Source organism: Meriones unguiculatus, chromosome 12, assembly GCF_030254825.1.
Source record: "Meriones unguiculatus strain TT.TT164.6M chromosome 12, Bangor_MerUng_6.1, whole genome shotgun sequence".
Taxonomy (NCBI): domain Eukaryota; kingdom Metazoa; phylum Chordata; class Mammalia; order Rodentia; family Muridae; genus Meriones; species Meriones unguiculatus.
Window position 1 is genome coordinate 79,856,068 of NC_083360.1, and position 13,027 is coordinate 79,869,094.

A 13,027-nucleotide genomic window follows, 5' to 3' on the forward strand; every position below is an offset into this window, starting at 1 on the left:
AATCATGCCCAAGTGAAATGGAAAGATCCCATTACTGGAATGTGGCAGGACCCTGACCCTGTATTAATATGGGAAAGAGGGCATGTCTATGTTTTTCCGAAGGATGCAGAAGGAGCCAGGTGGATCCCAGAAAGGCTGGTGCGATTTGCAGGAAATGCTCCCCGGAAGAAGGATGTTGCTGCTGTAGACCATGGTGAATTCTGTTCTGATGGTGAACGGAAAGCTGTATTGGGCTTATGCTCCTGATCCACCTTTGTTTCATTCTGCTCACTTGAGATGTTGTGCAGAGAAACCTTTTAAGTACAATGTGACTGGACTTGATTAGCCTGGTAATCAGGACAATTCTCAACAAAATCGGGAAAAATGAGAAAGAGGACTGACTATGGGACTTTGGTCTGATTCTGGTTTTCAGCAGACCTATATTTGGAAGCTTGCTGCAGAAACTCTCGGGAGGCCCCGTAATTGCCTATGTATATTCTCCTTATGTTTCGTTGTTTGGGAATGTTAACATTTTTATACAAGATCCAAACTTAAATGTTTCTTGCCATTAATGTAAACAAACTGTATTTCTAAGCTTTCAAATGGACAGCAGGTTCTGGCTGTTTGACAGCCTTCTTTTATCATGGCTCCTGTGATGTTTCTCAGGCTTGGTGTTCTGTTAAGGGATTACAAAAGTGCTAGAAGCAGACCTAAAAGAATGGTTGGGTTCATTACTGCAGGTATTATGGTCCTCATGGCCATCTTTTCACGTCAACTTTACAGGACTCGGCTTATTAGGAGCATGGCTCCTATAAGGGATAATTAAGACCTTCATCAAGGCCTTCTGGAATATTAAAGCTGATCTGCATAAGATTAAACTCCAGTGTCTACCCTAGTGAGGTTGGTAGAGATAGGTAAGCTCTCTCTGAGGTGTGTTCAACCTAAGAAGGGGCATGAATGATGGAATTCATGTACCAATGACTGGTAAGAACATATCTTTCAAGAGAGACAACCTAAGACAGGCACAATCTTCTGCTCCACAGATCTTAAGCTACAGTCTTTTAACGTATAAAAAAGGGAGACCTGTGGAGAGCTGCTTGTTTGTCAAGCTGCTCTGTTATTCGAAAAACATGGTTTCACCCTGGCCTTCACCTTGAAACAGAGAAAAGAGGAATTTTTCGCCAAATTCCTTAAAACTTGTTCCAAGTTCCTTAAAGCTTGTCCGTGTGACGTAGGAACATATCTGCTATTGGGAAGTAGTTTTAGAAAATAATTTTGGAGGTTCCATGAACTTTTCTTTTTGTATTGATGTGACTTGTTTTTGCTTTGCCTATAAGAAATGAATCGTGGAATAAACCCACAGTGCAGCCATTACCGACAACCCTCTCCAGCTGATCCCATGTGTAGTGTGATTTGTTTTAATTATTTTAATCCTCACTCCCCACTCAGGCGATGTCTGACACTGCAGGTGGGCTCCGGCAATTAAGGCTATGCCAAGGACATCATGAGTTCAAGACCAGCCTGGGCTACAAAGTGCAGCCGTGTCTCAAACAAAACCAAGACAAAGGCAGAAGTGTACAGGACTGTAGGTTTGTTTGTATGAGGGGCAGGGAAAAGAAAGCCTCCATTTGAGTAGGCGAGGAGAGAGCAACACGTCCTGGCACAGTAGTACTGGAATCACCTGGCTATAGGTCGGAATACAAGCGAAAGGCACTGTTCTCTTGTTTCCAGAGTGCTGGGCTTAGGAGTCACTCAAGGGTTCAAAACTGCGGCTGCAACTATGGAGGCAGGATTCGATCATTTGTTTTGTTGCTGTATACCAACCACACAGAACAGCGCTCAGTACACAGGTTTTTCTTTTCTTTATTTATTTATTTATTTTTTTTTTTTTGAGACCCAGTCTCAATAAAGTAGTTCAGGCCCGTCCACAACTTTCTACCCTTTCGCCAGGGTCTGCTGTGAATACTCTTGTAAGCCACACCCAGGTTTAAGCGATAGTCTCTGGGGGTTTGATTCCCCCACAGGGATTAACACAAAAAAAGGATGTCCACTCTAAGGAATACGAAGGGTTCGTATTCTTTCTCCGTCTGTACCTGTTAAAGGTTGCATAATGAAACCACACAGCCTAGAACTGGACTCCGAGTAGGCGCTCAACAAGTTGTGTTTTTCCTCCCCCTCTGACAATGGAGCGGGTCCCCAGGCGGTTCCTCTCTCTCTCTGGGCGTCTCCGCCTCTGCTCGCCCCCGCAGCCTCAGCCAGGCCCCGGACAAGCCGGGAGGCGAGAGGAGGGGGCGCGGCGGCGGCGGTAGCGCGGAGCCGGCTCCGGTCTTACGTAAGAGACGGGTCCCCGCGCGGCCAGCCGGGCCGAGAGGCGGCGGCGCCGCCCAGCGGGATCCGGGCTGAGTGTGGCCGCGCTTCCCTCTCGGCCGAGGTGAGCGTCTCCCGGGGCTGCTCGGGGCGGAGGTGGGGCCCTCCGGTTGCGGGCAGCGGCCGCCCTGGGGATGCAGACAGTCCCCGGGAAACGGCCGGCGAGAGGCTCCGGGCCCGCCCACGTGCGTGCCCGGGATCGCGCGCCGGGACCGGGCTGCAGGGGAGGACCCGGGTGGGTCTGATTGACCTCTGACCCCAAGGGGCCGAGCTCGTTGGGCTGGGGGGTGGCCCCCCGCGGCGCTCCACCGGCGCGGCCTAGGGGTGAGGAGGTGGCGGAGGGCGGGGCCGAGGGGCGGGGCAGTGTTAAAAAGCCTCTCCTTCCCCTCCCTCCCCTCCTCCCCCGTAGGGGTGGCAGGCGAGTCCCCGCGTGCGGAGGGTGCCGAGGCAGGGGCCGCTGGGCAAAGTGCGCGGGCTGCCTTCCGGGCCACTCTCTCCCCGTCAGAGCCATGGCTTCCAAACTCCTGCGCGCGGTCATCCTCGGGCCGCCCGGCTCTGGCAAGGGCACCGTATGCCAGAGGATCGCTCAGAACTTTGGCCTCCAGCATCTCTCCAGCGGCCACTTCTTGCGGGAGAATCTCAACGCCAACACGGGTGAGGGGCCGGGGAGGTGGAGGGGGGCGGGGGTGGTCGGGCCGGGAGCGGGGCGGTGGCGGGCTCGGGTCCCCTCGGCGCCCTGCCCCCGCCCGCGTGTGCCCGTGCCGGCTCGTACGTGCCGCGGCGCATGCAGCCGTCCGTCCGCCCGCCCGCCCGCGCGGCTTAACCGCGCCGGGAGGAGGCCGAGGCCGCCCGGCCGCTCGGCGCGTGGGGAGGACCCTGCGCACCGGGCGGAGGGGAGGACTCGAGCCGCCCGGCGGGAACCCCGACTGGCCTCTCCGGAGCACCGTCTCCCGGAGGCGGAGCGCCCCCCGGGCCCCCTGCTGCGCTCCGGCCGGGACGCGCGTCGCCCTCTCCGGCGGAGTGCTGGGCACCGCGCGCCGCCCACCTGTGGGAGTCGCGGGCCGCCGGCGCGCCGGGACTCGGCTGCGCGCTCCCCAAGCCCCGCGGCCCCTCTGCGCGCTCCAGCCCGGACCCGAGTGCTGCCTGGCGGAGAGAGGCCTGTGGTCGCCGAACGGCGGCCGCGGCACACTGTCCCCGCCGGCTCCCCTCCTCCTCAGGCGCAGCTTGGCCGCCCGAGACCTGTTCTGAGGAAAAAAAACCAGACAAACAAAATTGCATTTTGAGTTCAGCTTTATTGCGCGTGGCCCTTTTGAGGCTGTTTCTCGGCGGGGTGCGGTGAATTTGGGGATCTAGACCGTCGCATCTTCTAGTCTTGCAAGTTCCTTCCTTCTCCCCTCTTCTTCTGCTCCGGGTTCCAGAAGAATAAGCGTGAGGAGGCGAAGCAGCATGAGGTACTGTGAGGCGCGTACCCTTCTGGGATGCAGATGAGCGGGATTGGCAACACCCCTTTGTTGCTCGCGAGGCCCCTTCCCAGGTTCTGTTTTCATCTGTGTCCAAGGTGGTTATGGCTCGTTGTGGGCTAATTGTTCATAAACCTGCTCTTCAGAACAGGTCGGTGGAGGACGATGTTGGAAAGCAGGTTAAAGGCAAAACCACTTTGAGCACCTCAAAGGCAGCTTATTGGTTTCTTCTGTGAAAACCAGCCTTTATCTGGGTTCTCCGGGGCCACTTTCCCTTCAACCTGTGCCTGAGACAGAAGCGTTTATGTGTACCAGACTCGGCCCCACCACTCTGGGCTCGAACCTAGGTCCTCGAATAGCCTAGGCAAGTACCGCACCACTGAGCTACACCCCAATCTGGTTTTAAGTTAAAAGTTTAAAATCTTATCTTATTTGAGCCGGGTGTGGCGGCAGAGGACTGTCATCTCGGCACTCCGCCAGGCAGAGGTAGGCTGAGTTGGAGGCCAGCCTGGTCTACAAAGCGAGTCCAGGACAGCCAAGTCTACACAGAGAAACCCTGCCTCGAAAAACCAAAACAAACAAAGCGCCATATTTATTTGTAGGTGATTGTGGGTGCGGAGCGCAGATCGTCAGGCTTGCTGTTAAGGGCCAGTAACACTTGGAGCCTTGTCAGGACCCTTAGAATGGAGCTGGGGCTTCTGTCTCAGGAGCTGGGATTGTAGGTATACCCCACTTCCCACTTAGATCCCTTTTTTCTGCCGAGGCTCCAGCTTCATGCCTGTGTGAATGGAAGGCGAGCACCCTTCATTCTCCTGAGCTACATGCAGGCCTGCCGCTCCCCTCTTCTGATGCTCCCTTCCAGTGTTTGGTGAGGACTTGTGCGTAGGTTTGGGCTTCCCCCAGGTGAGGCTATGGAGAAGGCTAGCTTGAGTGAAGGTAGCCTCAAACTAGCCAGTCCATCTCATAACGTCCTGTGCACTTTGATTCTGCAGTGAGGGGTTTTACACTGAACCTCTGCAGCTGGGCTACTGTCCTTTCCTTTTCTTCTTTTGAATGGGAGTAGAGGTAGCTACCCTTATTGGGGCCTCAAAGGCCACACACTTGATTTTGATTTACTGCCACAGAGCTGATGGCCTCCATGCTGAGGCAGTTGGAAGTCTGGCAGCTTGATGGTGGGGTCAGCCTGGTGGAGGAGATCCAGAAGGCAGGCAGGCAGGCTCCCGAGGGCTCTGTCTCCGGGCTCTGCTGTCCTTGCTGTTGCGCATGAGGACGAGGGCTTCTGATGGCTCATCAGCCTGAACTGTGTTACTGTAGAAGTGTAGCCCTGGTTGTCCTGGAACTCACTCTGTAGGCCTGGCTGGCCTCAAGCTCAGAGCTGCCCTGTGTCTGCCTCCCAAGCGCTGGGGTTAAAGGCATGCGCTGCTCCCGCCCAGCACGTTCCTATACGTTTAAATGCCTTCATTCCTCCACCCTTTCTTCTAGCAGAAGTGCTTTTAAATGTAAATTTTTTTTTTTTTTTTTTTTATCACTTAAACACTTCGCCAGGGAAATAAAAGACTGCGGTCTGTTTTGCAAATGGCTTGTTCCTAGTGGACCTGGTGCATGCGAGTTCACTATGTCTCTCTATAGGTCTAAGTGAAGGTCTTAGGGACACTGTAAGAACACATTCCTCAGGATTTTCCTGTCACCTGCTGATTGCTTTTAACCTTCTAGCGAAGCCAAGAACCCTTCTGAATGTACAGTTTATGGTTGAAGTTTGAAGGAGATGATGAAGCACAGCAGACCCAGGGAGTAGAAACCTCGGCAGCAATTTAAATTGGAAAGTGGTGTGGGCCATCTGCTGCAGCCCGGATTTGGGCAGGCTCTTGACTACATGGCTTGCCTCCTGCGGCCACAGTCTGGCAAAAAGCTGCAGGAAAGGGCCTAGGCCACCTCACAGGTATGGAGGAGGAACTCTACTCACGGCCCTGCAGAATCAGTCCATCTCCTTCCTCTGTACTTACCATGCTGATTGTATCAGATGCAGTGAAATGAAGGCTCGTGGCGGTCCATGGCAGCATGCCTACCGTGTTTGTGAGCCTGGTGCCTAGTGCTTAAGAAAATGAGGTACCGGAAACTTTGCCTTTTTTTCGAGACATGGTATATTCCTGACTGTCCTGGAACTCGCTCTGTAGACCAGGCTGGCCTCAAACTCACAGAGATCTGATTGCTTCTACCTCCCAAGTGCTAAAGTGTTTTGTTTTTGTTTTTTTTTTTTTAATTTATTTTATTTTAAACTAAAAGGTTTGATTGGTTGGTTGGTTGGCTATTCAAGTTGGGGCTTCTCTGTGACACTTTGGCTGTCCTAGACCAGGCTGGCCTGAAACTCACAGCAATGCCTGAGTACTGTCGTTTGACTATGTGAACTGTGTTGCCTTTATCTCTCCTAGTAGCCCAGGCTAAACCAGCCTCTACCCACTGACTAGGTGCTAAGATTGTAGTCCTGTGCTAGTAGGAGCAGGTTAATGAGTGTTGAGCCTCTGACTGTGCCTTCTCCCTGTTCATAGAGCACGTGTTTTACCCCTGAAATTGGGGCCTGGCAAACGAATGCACCGGAAAGAGGCCCTGTTGTCTGTATGTCCGGTCATAAAAATTGTGTGTGTGTGTGTGTGTGTGTGTTGTGCCAGATGTTACGTAGCCTGCTTCAGTTTGATTAGTGCTTACAAAGGACTTGAGATTAATTTCCTGATAGTTGCCCCCTCCCTCCCCTCCCACTTTCTTAGGCTGCCTGTAGCTATGCAGGCTGAGGCTTATCAAATTCCTTACTTGAGGACCTGGCCTCCAGGTCTTTAGCTTGTATTTTCTTAGTACACACTATGAAGAAACAGAAAGGCTTGCCTTAAATCGCAAGGAGCTCACAGGGAATGTTAAGTTCTCCTGTACCTTCCCCCACATAGTGTGTGTGTGTGTGTGTGTAAGTAAATGCATACACCAAGGTTGGTAGGCTTTAGACTGTATCCCATCAAAGATGCTGATTTGGGGTGGGACTGTAGCTCAGTTGGTGGAGGGCTTGCCCAGCACTCACAAAGCACGGCTGTGTTTTGAGGCCTCGCACTATGCATGCTTGAGTGCCCAGTGGTACACACACAGCTGTCACGTTAGTACATGGAAGGTTGAAGTAGGTAGGTCAAGATGAACGCGGGACTAGAGCTACTTCGGGAGAAAAAAATGCGTCCAGAAGGAACAAAACCCCCAAGAATTGATGTTTTGTGATAGCTTTGTTTGCTGGGTTTTTATCAAGGAACCAAACCCCCAAGAACTCTGCTATTTTGTGATAGCATCCTTTGCTGGGTTTTATCTGAAGGATATAAAGATCCTGTTTTAAAAAAAAAAAAAAAGATCCTGTTTTAAAGGTCAGGCAGGTGGTGGTATCGGAAGAAACAGGCACTTTTTAATATTGCAGTCTAGTATCTCAAGGGTAGGAGAATTGGAGACGGTCCATTTGGAAGCATCTTGGACTCCACTAAAGAAAAGATGTTCAAGAAGGAACCTGTTTCTGCTCTTAATTAATATTAACTGCAGCTCTTTCCAGGGTGTCACAGATGGACCAGCATTTCAAATGAGGCTGTGAGCTGAGCCTCTCTGAAAAGATGACCTCGTTCAAAGGGCTTAGGCTTTTGGGTACTCATTAAGTATAAATGTGCAACTTATGTAAGAGTGAATTTTTTTTTCTGAGAATTGAGGATCAGGGGCTTTGGAGACCTGAGTCAGTTCAGTATTAGACCCAAAGCATCTTTAAATGGTTAACCTTCCCTGGCTTATTCTGTGATTTCTAGTGTATGCTACATTCCAGTTTGCCCTTGTTTGGCGAGACTCAGGATGAAGCCCAAGTCGGTGAAGGGCTTCTGGGCTATGGAACCAGTTCAGTTGGTAGCCTGCCTACCATGTAGGAAGCCCTTGGCTTGCTCCCTTGCTCTGTATATGGGAAGAGTCAGACATTTGAGTCTAGCTTGGGTTCTGGGGAATCTGAACTCCAGGCAAGCACATCAGGAACTTGAGCATCTCTCAAACTGCCCATACCTCAGTGATCTTGAACTTCTGAGCTTGCTGCAGACTCCTCCACCATGCCCTTTTATATGCTGCCTGGGATTGAAGCCAGAATTCTGCACGCTAGGAAAGCCGTGGATCAGTTTAAGTTGTTTCCATAGGTTATTTTCATAAGCAAATAACTATGAAAACTATGTGTCATCATCTAATTTGCAGACATTTTCTGAATACCGTTGGCTTGCTCACTAATGTATTTCTTTCCTAAAATCCAGTTTAATACTGCACATTTTATTGAGTCACAAAGTCGTCTTTGTCATCATCTGTAGTGAGTTTAATCCCCCCTTTTTTTCCCTTTATGAATTTCTTATTTTGTTTTTCCTTGAAACAGGGTTTCACTGTGTAGCCTTAGCTGTCGTAGAACTGGCTCTGTAGACCAGGATGGCACAAACAGTGATCCGCCTGCCTCTGCCTCCCAGAGAGTTGGGATTACAGGCGTGTGCCACCACACACAGCTCTTAATTTTCTTAAATCTTTTCACAACTTGGTTTTTTGAGACAGGGTCTTTTCTGGCCCATTTTGGCCTTTAACTTGATTCTTCTGCCTCAGCCTCTTGGATGCTGGGATTATAGGTGTGCGCCCTATAAGCTGGGCTTCCAGACCTGGCTTCAGTTTCTAACGTCAGGCTTCGTGGAAGAACGCAAGATTGTCTTTGGCTCTTTCAGTGTGTTGCAGCGTTTGATGGCCGACTTGAAGGAGGACCCCGTGGAGTCTGGAAAGATCTCCTGGACACTCATGGATGTAACCAAACTAGTCTTCCTTTCCTGGGAACTGAGCTTACTTAGAGTCTGGAAGACAGGTAGGCAGCATTGAATGGCGTCTTGCAGTGAGTGTTACGGATCTGGGCAGTGTGGTTCGTGAGGTACAAAGAAGCGAAACAAGGACTACTCAGCTCCCGGAGACTCAGGCAGGCAAAGGAAGTGCTGCACAAGTACATGCCTGACTCAGGCCGCAGGGCAAAGAAGAGCCGGGGTTGGGGAACATGTTAAAGTCTTGCTCTGTAGCCCAGGCTGGCCTGCAGCTCAGAGCATAGTCTAGGATGGCCTCACTCTAGGCTTGGTGCCTCCGTCTTGTGAGGATTGACTGGGAGTCCCTGCCTGTCCGGGGAACATTCAGACAGTTACTCAATCATCAAATGTATGCGTGCAAGTCAGGACAGCTATCAGGAATTGTTTAATTTGTTTGTGAGTTTTTTTTCGGGGGAACACACTCAGTTTGTCAGGCTCTGTGCGACAAGCACTTTCCCTGCCGAGCTATCAGGGACACTGACACTGTGATGAAACACCATGACCGAAAGCAACTTGGGGAGGAAAGGGTTTATTTGGTTTACACTTGCACAGCACTCCTCCTCATCAAAGGAAGTCAGGACAGGAACTTGGACAGGGCTAGAACCTGGAGCCAGGAGCTGATGCAGAGGCTGTGGAAGGGTGCCGTTGACTGGTTTGCTCCTCATAGCTTGCTCAGCCTGCTCTCTCAGAAACCAGAGCGATAGTCCCAGGGGTGTCCCCGCAATGGGCAGGGGCCTTCCATGTCCATCACCGATCAAGAAAATGCCCTTCAGGCTTGCCTACAGCTTTGCTCAACCGAGGGGCTTGCTTCTCTCCAGTGACACTAGCTTTTGTCAAGTTGACATAGAATGAGCCAGCACAAGGTGTTTCTTGAACTGAATTAATTGGACAAGTGACACCAGTTATGATGCCAGGAGATGATGGGATTGGGCGCTGTAACATCGGGGACTCCCTCTAGAGCTGTTGTCCTTTAGAGTTCGTGGACACCTGCATAGGTCGTCGATTTTGTCTTCATTAATGTCTGTACTGTTAAAGCCGAGGGCTGTTTTCATTACGTTCTGCACATGTCAGACCTAAGCATTGCCACTAGCTGCACCCAGATCTGAGGCAGGTTGCCGCATTTGCCCCATACCCTTGGTCCCGGTTCCTATTGCTCATGCTTTAAGACACACATGAAAATGAGTGTGGGGCGGGGGGGAGGTGGAGAGGGGAGCGGAAAGGGCTCTGCAGTTAAGAGCACAAGCTACTTTTACAGGGGGCCCAAGTTCTATTCCCCAGCATACACGGGCAGTTCGCAATTTTGGGGCGCCAGGCAGTGGTGGCGCACACCTTGGGAGGTGGAGACGGGCAGATTTTTGTTAGTTTGAGGCCAGCCTGGTCTACAGAGTGAATTCCAGGACATCCAAGGCTACGCAGAGAAATCCTTGTCTCAAACGTGTATGTGTGTATTTAAGCTTAATATATATCTATATCTATATCTATCTATATATATATATATATATATAAGCTCTAGGGGATCTGAAACTTGTCTTCTATATGGGGTGTGCTTCACAGGCACACACACACACACACACACACACACACACTAAAATCAGATCAGATCTGTTTGCCTCTGCCTCCCCAGCGTCCAGCAATATAGTGTAGTTTATGAAACTTTGACCTTTCTAGAGTTCAAGCAATGGCAAATGGTCATGACACTGGTAAACTGGGGTTCAAACTATTAGTTAGAATTAGACAGTTTATGAAGGTCTATTGGCTGTTTGCCAAAAAAAAGTTATTAAATGGTGTTGTATCATTCTGCTGTGTTGCTTCATGTGTAATTTGTAGATATTTTTCTTGTGAAATTTTCTGAACTTTCTCTATGGGTCAGGGCTTCCTTTAAGAAATTGAATTTGTTTTTTGTTTTTTTTTTTAACATAAGTAGGTGTTAGACAGTTTTTAGGGTCACTCTCTGACCGCTCACCCCACTGACATTAGGTTCTGTTTGGCCTTTTAGACACAGTACAAAAGGTCTCATTTGTACAGCCTCTTGAGGTCCATTTTGGATGGTTGATGTTACATTTTAACAGCCTCGCTTCTAAGCCTGAGAACTTTTGTACTAGGGAAATGGCCTAGCAGTAGGTGTTGGCTTCGTATGGAAATACTGTAGCATTAGTCCTGATCATCAGTTTCTGAAGAAGCTGAAGATTAATTATTTTCTAGACTTAGTATTTTAATAAACATTTTTTTTCCCCCACTACTGACCTGGCACTTTGTAATTCTTGGTACTTGTTCCCGAGTTTGTAGTGAGGGTAGCACCTTCCAGGTCCTGGGCGGGCCCTTTTGTTCCTGTTAGAATCTACAAGCCTACTTACAAAGTAGCAGTTCCTGCTATATCATTTTAAAAGTAAACGGCCCTGGAGGTTGAGCCAACTAGACAGCTAGCTGGACAAAGTCATGGACAGCTAGCTGGACTCATGTTGTTGATTTCATGCTACCTTCCTGACCACTTGAGGAATTTCTGTCTCCACTGACTGCTTTTTTTATTGTTGTTGTTTTTGTTGAGAGGGAGTCTTGTCACATAGCCTGGGTCAGCTTGTAATGGTCCGTAGCCCTGTCTTGGAGACCTGGTTAGAAATGCCATTTTGAGACAGTGTATCTTAATCTGTTTGCTTGCTAAAGACAGAATGTTTTACACTGTAGTTTAAGGCAATGGAAATTGACTTCAACGTTTCTTGGAGCCAGTAGATTTGCTATGTAGTCCTGACTGGTCTGGCATGTAAGTCAGTGTGTGGCCCAGACTGGCTGTGAACTTGATCTTCCTGCCCCAGCCTCTTAACATGCTCAATTTGCAGGCCCGTCCAGCCTTGCTCTTCCCTTTGAAGGCTGCAGGTTCCAGGATCCAGGTCTCATCGGGATTCTGCACTGGCTCCCCGAGCACTGCCCATTTGCTAAAGGAATGAAGGGAAAGGGCTGAAGAGGTGCTTAAAGCCTTTTGTTCCGGCTGTTTTTGAAAGTTTCTTATGTGTATCTGTGTGGGGTGGTTGTGCACTCAGAGTACAGAAGACAAATTATAGGAGTCCTTTCTACTGTGTGAGTTTCAGAGATTGAGCAATAATCCATCATCAGGCTTGGCAAGTGCCTTTACCTTTTGAGCCATCCTGCTGACCACTTTCCCTTTTTGCTTTTTGATACTTTGTCTGACCATGAAGCCCCAGGTAAGCTTTCTAATCATGTATCCTCCTGCCTCAGCTTCCCACTGAGCGCTGGGATTACATGATGTGATGCCATGCCCAATTTGTAAATCGATTCTTCTAGCTTTGTACTCTAACTGTACTGAGACCATAATATAAAGTATAACTGAGCTATGCCTCCAGCCCTTGTACCATTCGTAACAGGCAAGGTAACTCCATTCTCAAGGGAGAGGTCATGAGCTAATTAATACCTTTAAAGCCTCACCGTTTAAAATTATCATTGGCAATTATCTTAACGCTTTAGGTGTAGAGGTCACGTTTGACAGAAGCACAGCAGGTGGCAGGAAATCATAGCAACTGTGCTCTCCACAACTGTGTTGAGGTGCAAAAGACCCTCTAAGTTGGGAGGGCAGGGTGGCACATATCCCAAGCGCTGGCACTCCAGAGGCTGAGGCAGGAGGATTGAGAATGCCAAGCCAGTCTGGGCTGTTGTCCCAGGAAACAGGTTTGGTAGACTGGGGGCTTGTGGGGGTTTTGGTTTTGGGAGCTCTGCCCTCAAGCCGATGCATCTATGGAGAAGGTAGCATCACCCCGATTCCCCCAAAAGGTCCGACCAGGAAGCGTCTGTGGGAGTATTGAGGTAGAAAGGAGCCTCTGTTGTAGAACAGCAGGAGGTCTGGAATCTTGCAGGAGCCCAGTGTTCCTCCATCAGGCCTTGGACAGCAGTTCCTGTCCCGGTGTTCGGCATGGGGAAGCATTCAAGCAGAACTTGCTCTCTGATTTTTGAGGCGGTTAATGGCTCAGGGCTCAAACGGTGGGTCTCATGATGTTCCACTGAGGCCAGGTGCCATGTAGGGTGGCGGGGTGGAGTGTTACAGTCAGTGACCAGGTGGGCGGAGGACATTGCTCAGATGTAACTTTTCCCTGGAATGCCTTCCTTTTTCTGCATCCGTTTTCATCCTTGGTTTCGAAGCTCTTCATTCCGTTCCCACGGCAGGCGGCTCTTTGCCGGGACCATCTGCAACCTTAGTTCATTCCCTCCACCCCACCCCACCCCACCCCACCCCGCCCCCAAGTAACAGGTTCCCTTTGGTTGTTAATAATGACTCCACCCATAGTCTCATTTAAATAGTAAGTTAATTAGTGGCAGTTGAGTTCAGGGTGAGGTGTGTCTTTT

At 50.1% G+C, this 13,027-nt stretch overlaps 1 protein-coding gene across 2 annotated transcripts in view; it reads left to right on the forward strand.

Annotated features, from left to right (window-relative positions):
* The first annotated feature begins 2,273 nt into the window (after positions 1 to 2,273).
* The window catches only part of Ak4 (adenylate kinase 4), a 46,593-nt gene continuing 35,839 nt past the window's right edge, over positions 2,274 to 13,027 (forward strand). Inside the window, exons 1-2 of one of the 2 annotated variants that reach the window (XM_021654274.2) lie at positions 2,274 to 2,410; positions 2,756 to 3,000. In XM_021654274.2, the coding sequence (XP_021509949.2) occupies positions 2,856 to 3,000 (145 nt within the window). In that variant the 5' untranslated portion in view covers positions 2,274 to 2,410; positions 2,756 to 2,855. Of the gene's footprint in view, positions 2,411 to 2,755; positions 3,001 to 8,555; positions 8,689 to 13,027 lie in introns of those variants that run through there. The other variant, XM_060365972.1, reaches the window with a different exon arrangement.